General features: G+C 41.6%; 1 protein-coding gene across 1 annotated transcript in view; it reads left to right on the forward strand.

The window, feature by feature from the left end:
- ephb4a (eph receptor B4a) overlaps window positions 1-11567 on the forward strand; it is a 63053-nt gene extending 51486 nt beyond the window's left edge. Inside the window, exons 6-17 of the mRNA XM_007557484.2 lie at window positions 914-1249; window positions 1365-1489; window positions 2325-2490; window positions 2795-2894; window positions 5352-5416; window positions 5554-5667; window positions 6040-6287; window positions 6379-6594; window positions 6715-6864; window positions 7826-8019; window positions 10093-10251; window positions 10365-11567. Of these exons, the coding sequence (XP_007557546.1) occupies window positions 914-1249; window positions 1365-1489; window positions 2325-2490; window positions 2795-2894; window positions 5352-5416; window positions 5554-5667; window positions 6040-6287; window positions 6379-6594; window positions 6715-6864; window positions 7826-8019; window positions 10093-10251; window positions 10365-10473 (1982 nt within the window). The 3' untranslated portion in view covers window positions 10474-11567. The remainder of the gene's footprint in view (window positions 1-913; window positions 1250-1364; window positions 1490-2324; window positions 2491-2794; window positions 2895-5351; window positions 5417-5553; window positions 5668-6039; window positions 6288-6378; window positions 6595-6714; window positions 6865-7825; window positions 8020-10092; window positions 10252-10364) is intronic.
- Window positions 11568-12079: the final 512 nt, after the last annotated feature.

A 12079-nucleotide genomic window follows, 5' to 3' on the forward strand; every position in this document is an offset into this window, starting at 1 on the left:
GTTATTGAGAGCCAAATGAACAGTCACAATGCTTCATTTTTATATGATGGTGAACAGTGACATCCAAAAGTGTTCATATGCTTTAAACTTTTCCACATTTTGTAACATTACAACCAGAAATTATCTGCATTTCAGGCGTATATATTACATATATCCCATGCCAACACAAAGTTGTGCTTAAATGTGAAGCGGAAGGAAATGGTACAAGGTCTGCATAGTTTCCGAATAAAATATAATTCAACCAACTAACTTCAGAGTCCAATCGACTGATTTAATCTCAGTATAAATGCAGCTGTTCTGGGAAGGCCTCAGAGGTTTGTTAGACAGCATCAGTAAACAGCATAAGGTCCAAAGAACCAAGCAGACAGGTCAGAGATAAAATTATGTTTAAATCAAAACGATATTTCAAGACCCTAAAATCTCACTGTTGAAATAGAAAAACCCAGCAGGACATGATCATTCACCTAACCTACACTAAATGGTTGCAGCTGTAATGGCAGCAAACATTGCTTCTGCAAAGTATCGACTCAGAGGACTGAATCCAAATGCAGACCACACATTTTTATTTTTAATATTAAGATATTTCCTTCTGCTTCAGTCATGCACAACTCTGAGTTTGTCTGTCACATAAAATTCCCATAACTTGAACTGAAGTCTGTGGTTGTGACATGACAAAATGTGAAAAGGTTTAAAAGGCATGAATGCTTTTGCAAGGTGATTATAAATAAGTGATCAATTATGACATTAGAAATATTGTCAAAAAGGAATAAATTGGCCTTTTTTTCTTCTTCTTCTCAGAGTGGTAAATATGCAACTCCGACTTCAGAAGCAGCAATTAGTCAATCCTATCTCTCAATAAATAAAAAGCCAATTAGCAAAATTGCTCATTTCTATACATTTTTTGCTCCTGTAGAGCCTCCGTCGGCTCCTCGCAGCGTCATCCCCCAGATCAACGACACCACGCTCACGCTGGAGTGGAACGAGCCTCTGGACAGAGGCTACAGAGAGGACCTGAGCTACTCCGTCAGGTGCTCTGTATGCAGGTCACCCAGGGGAACCTGTCTCCCCTGCGGAGACAACGTCAGCTACCGTCCGGCTCACGAAGGCCTGCAGGGTCGCAGGGTGGAGGTGTGGGGTCTGCTGCCTCACACGACGTACACCTTCACCGTCCTGGCGCTCAACGGGGTGTCTCCGCTCAGCACCAAGGAGCCTGCTGGCGAGAGCATCAATATCACCACCAACCATGAAGGTGAGAGACAAAAGCACTGAAGTTAAAAAAGAAAAAAGAGAGAGAGACAGAGAAAGAAGGGTTTAAATAGTCTGTATTTTGGTCGATATCTATAATCCTGCTGCTATCTGTGCAGTGCCATCGCTTGTGTCTGCGATTCGGAAGAGTGACTCCACAGAGAGCAGTCTGACTCTGCAGTGGTCGGTCCCAGATCAGCCGCACTACAACGTGCTGATGTATCAGCTGCGCTACTGCGAGAAGGTAAACACTGCCTTAACCGGCGAGTGGCCATTCAGGTTCAGTCATTTATTTAGTTCGCTCGTGGTTAGACTCTTCTGCAGCTCTTTTAATGAACTGAGCCCTGATCTGCTGGGTCATAAGAATAACCAGGAAGTTTTAAATTGTTAATGAAGCTTGTTGGTTTCATTAAAACCAAGCGAAGTTACTCCAAAGTTCTGTACAGACAAATTTAAAGAAAACTTGAACATTATAGAAATTAGGAATGTCTGGATATCATCATTGGAATATTCTACAAAATTCTTATCTGCTGATTTCCTGAAGCTATTTTAGAAACTGAACTAAATGGGCGAAAAGATTCCCAGCGAAGCAATGGGAGGTGTTTTCTGATTGGTTGATCCCAGTGAAAACAATGCAAACAACATGAGGCCTAAATCCAAACCCTGAGGCTCTCCCCAGCTACTAATCCTCCATCAGTGGCCCCCTGCAAACCTCAAACCCTCATAGAAATTGAACCCCAAACCTTAAACAGGTAATGAAGAATACTGCTGGATGAATGAGTTCCTGTGTGACAAAAAGGACAGAAACTGTTCATTTGCAACCTGGACAGAACTGCAGCTGAGATCAGAACCTCAACTTGTTTAACATCCCCAGGTTAAGACTATTTTAACGTGCCATCATTGAAGAGTAAGAAAATCCAGGGTTACTTCAAGCCAGTTTCATTAAACGTATCAAGATGCCAGCAGATTACTTTTTTAGAAGTCTTCTTGGCTTGACCTCGCTATTTTTTTCTTTTTTCACATTTTACTCCATATTCATACTTTGTTCTCGTCCAGCTTACTTGGGTTTTCTTTGGCAGGAGAGGCGCAGTGAAAATCCGTGCTCATACACAGAGACGAAGAGAAACCAGGCTGTGCTGACAGACCTCCGCAGGGCCACTCAGTATGAAGTGCAGGTCCGGGCGCGCACCCAGGCTGGCTACGGCAGCTTCAGTCCTGCAGTCGTCTTCCGCACCCTGCCTGATGGTAAAATGTTCTTGTTTGCTCTTGCAGAAAAAAAACAATTCCTCTCACTTCTTTTTTTTCCATTTCCACTGAGTTTTAAAAAAAAAAAAACTATTTCTTATCAGCATTCTCAATCCCTGAACTGTGTTTGCTATGCAGTCATGGCCTGTGAGATAGTGTCCTAGTATCACGCCTGTTATTAACACAGATTCTTGTAATGTCCCATTTGCTACACCGGGGTAAACTCTGTGGTTTGGCTTTTGCACCCATAACTTTCTGAGTAAATGTCTCTTTTTTTCTTTCTTTTTTTCCCCCCCACTTTCAGGATATGACTCTGCCTCCCAGTTCTTGGTGCCTGGCATCCTTATCGCAGTCGGGATGCTGCTGCTTGTCATTTTTGTCGTCTTAGCCGTCTTCTGCCTACGGTGAGAACAAGGGGAGAAAGGAAAAGAGGCTGAGAAGAAGACAAATTTGCATGGGGAAAAAAAACTCCCTGCTAAAACAACAGGAAATGTGAAAGAAAAGGACTGGGGAAATCGAAAACCTAAAACAACCATGACCCCCATTTTACAGTTTGGCACCACTTTGTTCTTTTGTTTATACCTATTGTATCTTATCAACCATAGATTTGCTCTGTGCTATCCTCACTTTTTTTTCTTCTTTTTTCGACGTCTGTGAAACGGTGCAGACACAAAGCAGCGTTTGTGATTTCTTTCGCTTACGCAGCTAAAAGCTATCCTGCTCATTAGAACGTTTTCCTGAGGCTTCATTGTTTGAGTAAATAGTGTTGGATGCCATCGTGGAGGGGGGAGCAAGAGAGAAAGTGCATAGATCTGGTTAAGGGATAGAGATGACGGTAGAGGTAGAGGGCAGGGAAAGACAGGATGCAGGCGTCCCAGCCCTGTTTCCACAGGACAGGAGAACAATAGCTGTGACCTTGTGGCACATTCACACACACACATGCACACACTCAAACCAGCTACTGAGGCCCAGATCTGCCTCAAACTGAGGGTGGTGCTGTACTGCTATTTTAGGCTTTTGAAGTGGGAAAGAAAGAGAGAGAGGGAGACAGGAGCGGTGGAAGGTGGTGATCCAGGAGCCACAGGCTCGTTACAGTCTTGTAGGGATGAGTCCGCGCCGCCGGAATCCTAATGGAGCCGCTTGTGTCAAAGAGCGGGACCGCAGGGGTCGGCTCGGACAACAAGTCATCTTGTATTGTGCCTTTAAGGTTTCCGAGGATTGTTGAGGCCAGGCGAAGGCCTTTCAAACGGGGCCAGTTGTTGTATCAAAGAATACACAAAGTGTAATTGATGGAGGTGTTTTTTTTTTTAACGCAGCTCTTTTTACCTGGAGGGATGTGGTTTTATTTACACTGTTCTTGTTAAAGAGTATGTGTTTTATCACAGCATAAGAAACTGTTTCATCAAGATTTTATGTGATGGACCAAACTAAAGTGGCATGTAATTGTTAAATATAAGGAAAAAGATACAAAAAATATGTACAGATAAAATGATGTGACATGAATTTGTAATGATTAGGTCGTCCAAATCGCTCCAGAAGTTATCACAATAAACAACAATATTGTTGTTGTTTTGAGCCCATTTTCAATTAATGCAGTGGCATTATAATGCAAAAACACTTTCTCAAAGATCACTAAACTTTAAATTCTACTGAACATTTAACACTGGAACTGGGAAACATTTTAAATATCCAAAATAAATAAATAAAACAACTAATGCAATGAGTTATGCAAGTAAAACTTTTTTCCAGTTTTTGGTAGAAAGACGGAAAAGAGAAAAACACAAAATCACGCAAATGGAAATTACTGAAGTTGTTTTAATTTCTTAGTGTTTAATAGATTTATTGCTTATTGTGACAGGCCTGGTAACGATGCCCCTAAATGAAACCCAGTGCATTCTCAAAGCTCCTATTTACAACATGAAGTCCGTCTTTGGGTAATTTATTTTTTTACATAAATATCAAGGTCATGAAGATGAACGAACACATCAGACAGTTCAGGCGGAAAGCTGTGGAGAAGTTTAATGCGGGCTCTTATTATAAAACAATCTCCCAAACATCAAAGTCCCACAGCAGAGCTGCAGCGATCCTCATCTCAGATAGGAGAATCTGCAGATAGTCATCTCCTATAAAAGCGTACCGTTAGAAGTCTGCCAGATGTGACACGACAAACACGTTTAAAAGCGCTCAGCCGTCATGGACAACCGGTGTCCTCGTGGACCCGCTGAAATTCATGTAAATGTTTTTGTGGTGACAGTTAATGGACTGAAAAAGTGCTGCGGTCGGATGAAACCAAAATTAAACTGGCCAATCTCTAAAATATAGATGATGAGTCAACCTGTACTCAGCATCCTGAAACACGGCGATGGCAGCATCATAATGTGGGGCTTTATTTACTCTTCAAAGACGGGAATATATCCTAATTGGTCTAATTGGTCTTGTGATATTCTGCAAAGAATAACGGGGAGAAATTTCAATCTCTAGATATGCAGAACTTGTGGATACTGACTACAAATGTATGCCACACATTTCAGATTTTTATTTTTATGAAACATTTAAAAAAAATACATAATTTTTCCCATATTATTCACTTCTTTGTACACACAAAATCCCAGTAAAATGCTGTGAGTTGTAGTTGTAAGAAAACATGACAAAGGGTGAAAAGTTAAACTTTTATAAGGAGCTTTTGCTGTTAACTTTGGTGTTCTTAGCTCCACTTTTGATCCGTTAGCATCTACTGAAATAATCCCAACAACAATAGCTTCAAAAAGTCTTTAAATACTTTAAATACTTATTTATTCTTTGGGAAACTATGCTTGTGCCATAATCTTGTTACATTTATGCTGTTCTGTTTCCCGCTGCAGCCGACACAGCCGAGTGAAAGATCCCGAGCTGAGCGACAAAAACAGCCAGTACCTCATTGGCCAAGGTAAGCCGGACCTCGGCTGATTTATAACCTGTTCACGTCAGAGAAACCGTTCCTAATGATGGGCTCTTTGCTGCTCATAGTTCTTGAACATTTCTTTCCTTTCCTTTCCCACGACTCTGTTTGTCTGCCTCTCGCAGGGGTCAAGGTTTACATCGACCCCTTCACCTATGAGGACCCTAATGAGGCGGTGCGAGAGTTTGCCAAGGAAATCGATGTTTCCTTTGTCAAGATAGAGGAGGTTATCGGCGCCGGTACGCTCCACTCAGGCTTTTCCCACTGTTACTACATGTGTAAACCTAGTTACCTTTCTGTGAATTCATTTGGTTTGTGGCTTTTCTTTTGCCTGATCGTCCACTTTAAAAAGAGTATTATTAGTCTTTATCTAATTTAGCCTTTAAAATTGATTCATAGGCATTGTCTGGGCTCCTTTTTTTTAAAGACCAAATTCAATATAGTTGCACCAATAAAGCAATTAACTGATAAATATGTGGCCAACATTATTGGCCCTCATTTAAGCAAAAGGACACCGCTTGCTGCGAGCGAGCTTTACATTGGCTAGATAAAGCGCTGATGCTCATAATGTGGAAAACAGCCTCTCTAATGCTCCGTCTACGTGTCTGCAGGCGAGTTCGGGGAGGTGTGTCGAGGACGGCTGAAAATCCCAGGGAAAAAAGAAAACTACGTGGCGATCAAGACCCTGAAAGGCGGCTACACCGAGAAGCAGAGGAGGGACTTCCTGTCCGAGGCGTCCATCATGGGGCAGTTCCAGCACCCCAACATCATCCACCTGGAGGGCATCATAACAGCCAGCTGCCCGGTGATGATCCTCACCGAGTTCATGGAGAACGGCGCGCTGGACTCCTTCCTGCGGGTCAGTGCGACAACAGGCGCCGTCACGCCGTCTCCCGGGCCGACGCGTCCACACGGCGTCACGTCTAAAGCATCTCTGTCCTCCCCCGCAGCTCAACGACAGCCAGTTCACTCCCATCCAGCTAGTGGGGATGCTGCGCGGCATCGCCTCGGGCATGAAGTACCTGGCAGAGATGAGCTACGTCCACAGAGACTTGGCTGCCCGCAACATCCTGATCAACAGCAACCTGGTGTGCAAGGTGTCCGACTTTGGCTTGTCACGCTTCCTGCAGGAGAACTCCTCCGACCCGACTTACACCAGCTCTCTGGTGAGGCGGCAGCCAGCACTGATTTACTCATTACTCACAGTTCTGTTTGCCGGGGAACGTCTCGGTGTGTGTACGTGACGATTTTTAGACTTAATTGTTTGCTTTTTTTTTTTAATGCAGGGAGGCAAGATTCCCATCCGCTGGACAGCACCTGAGGCGATAGCCTTCAGAAAGTTTACCTCTGCCTCAGACGTGTGGAGCTACGGCATCGTTATGTGGGAGGTCATGTCTTTTGGAGAGAGACCGTACTGGGACATGAGTAACCAGGATGTAAGTTTCAGCAAAAAGGCGATTTGGCCTGAAAGTAAAATCTCAGATTTTTTTTTTTTTTTATATCACATCCGATTTCCAATTTTAAGTGATTTTGGAGGGTTTTTTTTGCTTACTTTCTTTTCTTAAAAAGAAATTACAGAAATATTTTTCAAAAAAGGCACTTTTATTTAAATCATCCCTTCTGTGGTTGAACGATGGAGTATATGAAAATTTCTGCTTAATTACAAAAATACAGTCAAAATATTAGCAGATAAGATGCAATTTTACAAGAAATAACATAAAATTATGAGGAGAAAAAAACGTAGTTATCAGGATCTGATGTGTGCATGTTTGTTTTTTCTTCACAATGTGTTTGGACAAAGTCTACTTCTAATAATTTGATGCTGATCTATTACTTCTACTAAATATTACCTCTAAATTTTATACCAAAGGATAAATTCACAAGATATTCAACATTTGTTATTGACTTTTTTTTTTTTTTTTTTTTGCAATTTTTTTGTGTTGAAGTTCTCATAAAATTTCTACTTTATTGTCCTAATATTACAACTTTATTCTTGTAATTTAAAACAGTAAAAAATTCAAAAGTCCAAGCAAACGGAAGCTTGTCAAACAAGATGGCGGCCCACGGAGTGCTGACATCACTGTGAGCAGCTTATAAACTGGTGACAAAGCCCCCCCAAATATTCAAAAAATTAAATCTTCAAAACCCCAAAATTTGATTAAGCGATAAAATCTATTTATCGCCACATGGAGCCAGTTGTAATAATCAGTTTCTGAATTAGTTTGAATTATTCACGTCACTACCTGGGTATTAAAAACTGAATTCTAGCCATCATGTTGCTAATTATATACGCCGTGTTTGCGCCCTCACTAAACTCCTTGCATCTCCGAATCGATCCAAACATCATTTAGTCGAAACACTTTGTTTGAACAGCAGCCGTTTGTCTCCCATTGTCAGGTAATCAATGCCATCGAGCAAGACTACCGGCTGCCCCCGCCGCCCGACTGCCCCTCCCACCTGCACCAGCTGATGCTGGACTGCTGGCAGAAGGACCGCTCGGCGCGTCCCCGCTTCGCAGACCTCGTCAGCGCTCTGGACAAACTCATCCGCAACCCGGCCTCGCTGAAAATAGTCGCTCAAGAGGCAGGAGGGTAAGAGTGAAAACACGCAGCTTTAGAAAATGTTGCATTTTTCCGTTGGTCGGTGATCCAAGACATTTTTTTTGTAGATGTGATGATGAGTCATTGTTTTTGTCTGTGGCTTGGTTTGGAGAAAACTACGCTGAAAGCTCTCCTTACTATTTTGGCTTCAGCTATGGTCAAGCAGCAACCTCTCCTCTGTTTGACACAAATCTGTTTGGTTTCATGCACAAAGAGGTCAAAGCGTCTTTCATGCTGCAGTGAACCTGTAAAATTCTGCCATGACACCTAAATGAAAACAAACTAAATTTGGAAACTCAAGCACTGATGACGTTTGCATATTTTGTCACACTTATTTTACATTGTGCAGCCCTGTGTTTTAGAACAATACATTACAGCATCAACATTGAATTTATGCCAAGGTTCTGTTTGTCATTGCAGTTTTTCACATTGCTAAAGGAAAGCAAACATGGAAAAGGAATTATGTTGGCCTTTTCAAATAAAAAAAAAAACCTTAACTGTTCATTAAAAAATAAAGATTCAATATTACTAATCAAGCTAAGGAATTATGTTGGCCTTTCACCATAAAGCTTTAATATTTCATGAGTTGCATTGAACTACTGTACCTTGGGCATGATTCTGTGTCGTAATAGACGGCTCAAAATAAAAGCATCTGGTCATGTAACAATGCCCTTTCAAAAAAGCTCACATATGATCATCAAAATAAAAGTCTGTCCTTTTCACGGAGAAGGTTCTGAATTGCTAATGGAGCTAAGCTAGTCATGAAAAAGAGATTATGCTAGGTCTTAAAAATGGAGTTCATAGGTGACCTTTAAAATAATTGTCTTGCTCTTTCATGGGTTAAATCATTAAACCTGCTTCAAAAATTACAGGTCTTGAAAGAGCAGCCGTTTCCTATGTTGGTTCTCTGTAATGTGACGTTATTTAGAAGCGAATGATCAAAAAGCAGTTTTGGAAGGATGCTAGTTTCTTCATAGATTGCATTTTTCTCTTAAACTTTATTCTCCAGACATGTCGTAATCTTCACATCTTTTTCGTTTGTTTTTCTTTGGATTTTAGCTGCCGTTTCTGCTGATGTTTTTGTTTTCTACGCTGCTTAACTCTGACCTTTGAATCACTTAGGCATAAAAAACTCCTAAATTCAAAAGATGGAGTGCTGCTGTATCTACAGAAAAATGACTTGGCAAGGAATCTATTTTTAATTGAATATAGAGGCACTTTACTGTCAGACGAAAACATAGTTTCCATTTGTCTTGTTTACATTTTGTAAAATCAGTCATTTAACACAGACAGACATAAAAAAGTATTTATGCATCAACAATGTGAATCTCAACAAACCTCAAGCTAAAATGGAAAGAAATAAAATGTTACTTTTTTAATCTCTTGGATTAAACTGGTTCCTACATGCTGCTGTTGTCAGACACAACGGCTGGTCTGAAAATTAGTAACAATAAAGTCCAGAAAGAAACTTTGGAAGACATTTAGTAGATTTTTGTTGAACATTTGCTCAAAACCTTTATAAAACATAGGATAAAACTAAACTTCTCCATATGCTAAACACTCTAAATTAGCTAGTTTAAAACCATCACAGTACATACATCTTAATGGCATCGACAGAGAGGCGGACTGATCTGTTTCTGATTGACTGACTGTCGCCGTAACACACAGATAAAGTCAGCAGCATGTGTATTCCCTGATTGAAAGGGCTGCCAATGTCTCTTTCTGGGGTCAGTTCAAAGTCCTGACAGTAGCAGGACAGCCATTACCCTCCCACTGCCCGCTCCGAGATGCCACCTCAGAGTCCTGCTGTGAACTGTCAGCCACTTACTGTGCCCATTTCCCTTCCTTCGCATTCCGCCTGTCAGCTGGTTACATACCGCTGAAGACGCTCCACCCCTGACAAATCCCATTGTTTGTAGCCGTCAGTCAGCGCGCCCCAGATTATGCCTCTCCCCATCAGCCCAACATTGCTGCAGGACGCGGGGAAGCTCCTCGCCGCTGTTTTGGTGACAGTGAATGTAAGTCATTCTTTTGTTTGTCGGCTTTCTCCACCCCCCCCTGCAGGCCGTCCTACCCCCTGCTGGACCAGCGCGCACCTTTGGCTCTCTCGCCATGTTCTTCAGTCGGCGACTGGCTAAGGGCTATCAAGATGGAGCGCTATGAGGACAGCTTCCTGCAGGCTGGCTTCAACTCAGTAGATCAGCTGGCCCAAATCACTGCACAGTTAGTTTCTTCTATTCCCAACTGACTCGTCTAATGTAGCTCTTAATTTTGTTTGGAAGTGTCTTCAGGTGCTTCAAAGGCCTTTACCATCCTGCTTTTTCTGTCTGTTTCAGGGATCTGCTGCACATGGGTGTGACTTTAGCTGGACATCAGAGGAAAATCCTCTCTAGCATTCAGACAATGACCTTGCAAAACAAGAGCACAGCAACTGTGACATTCTAGCTGCTCTACCCTTGTTCATCCTGGACGTGAACACAGCGCACAGGTGTGTGCCGCCGTGTCCTAAAGCACTCTGGATCCTTTCCTGTGACCCACTTTGAACACAAACTGAGGAAGGCGGAAGATTGTATTCACAACCAGGGAAAAGAACAAAAAAGAAGAGGAAAAAAAAACAGCAGATAAAGATGACGAGTGAGACTTGAACCAGTCACCTGGAGTAACCAGGTGGTAAAGTCATCTTGACTTTCTCTGTCAGATTTTTAAAAGTTTGCAGTCAGTATTTTTACATCTAGCAAGTATAGAACCAAGTGCATCTGCCAAACCATGATGAGCGACAAACCAGTGTTTACACAGTTTCTAAAGTTTCATTCTCAAAGTGTAATTTCCTTATATTGTTGCTCCCCCAAAAGGTTTCACTTTTAACCAAAGGAGACAAAAAAAACTGCTAATCTAAAAATGATCCTTTGTTTCCAGGTTGCTTTCATGATTGGGAATGAGAACGTTTTTGTTTGATTCTGGCTGTCTTTTTATTAATCCTTCTGGATCACCTTCCGTGTCAGTACTGCACATTCTAATTACGGGAATAGTTTGCTTCCATTATATTTCAGAACGACCTCGTCTTTACTCAGGTGTGATGTGTAATACAGACTTCAAGGAACGCTGTAGATGCCTGTAATCAGAAGCCTCATCTTCCTCAAGTCTGGCTCCCCCTTCGCCCACTACAAAAAAAATACAAGAGGAAAAATGAGGCACAAAAGAGACATTTCAGCACTTTTGTCATTTCAAAGTGATTTGTAATCTTGTGCGATTTGATGCGTTTATCCTGGGCTGTGTTTCTGTTGGATGTTTTCTGCTGGCAGCTCATTTTTGTTCTAATCAGCCAGAACAAGGACCAAGTGGACTCAGAGACCAGAGAACACTGTAGAATTGGATTTTCCATGTTATCTGGCCTCAAAACATGTTTTTAATCGATATTAGTGATAATGTACATTTTTAATACTCTTATTCTGTATTCTCCATCATCTTCCAGTGCCATTTATATGTCTATATGTGGTCTTAAATGACTGTTTTATAAAGCAGATATCTTTCCTGTGGGATTCAGTGTGTCTTTTTTATATATATATACCTTGAAGCTGAAACTCCTGCTTGAAAATAAGCTAGCAAGCTAACAAATAGCTGCACTACGTTTCCATGTTAAATGCTAACCAGTAGCGATGTAACCGCTAATCTCACGAGCGCTAGCTAGTTACAGTTAGCATGACTTCGCCTGATGAATTTGTAAGATACCCTAACAACTACTCTTAAATCATTTCTTTGGCAGCATTTTTGGTTTCCAGTAGGAATGATGAATGGCAACAGAGTGGCAGACAAGACATAAACAATATATAAACACTGCAAGTTGTTCAGATGCTGAAGTAGGCAGAAAACATCGCTATAGCAACCGATAGCTGGACATCTCGAGGTGAGTTTATCTACATCACAATCACAGCCCATCCATCAAAAGCGAAATGGTGAACGTAGTGCAGAACAATCACAGTTAAAGCGCTCTCCTAAGGTTTGACGAAAATAAAAGAAATAAATTAATTTCATCATGTAATTGTGACAAAAA

Source organism: Poecilia formosa, unplaced genomic scaffold (assembly GCF_000485575.1).
Source record: "Poecilia formosa unplaced genomic scaffold, Poecilia_formosa-5.1.2 Scaffold3, whole genome shotgun sequence".
Classification (NCBI taxonomy): Eukaryota; Metazoa; Chordata; class Actinopteri; order Cyprinodontiformes; family Poeciliidae; genus Poecilia; species Poecilia formosa.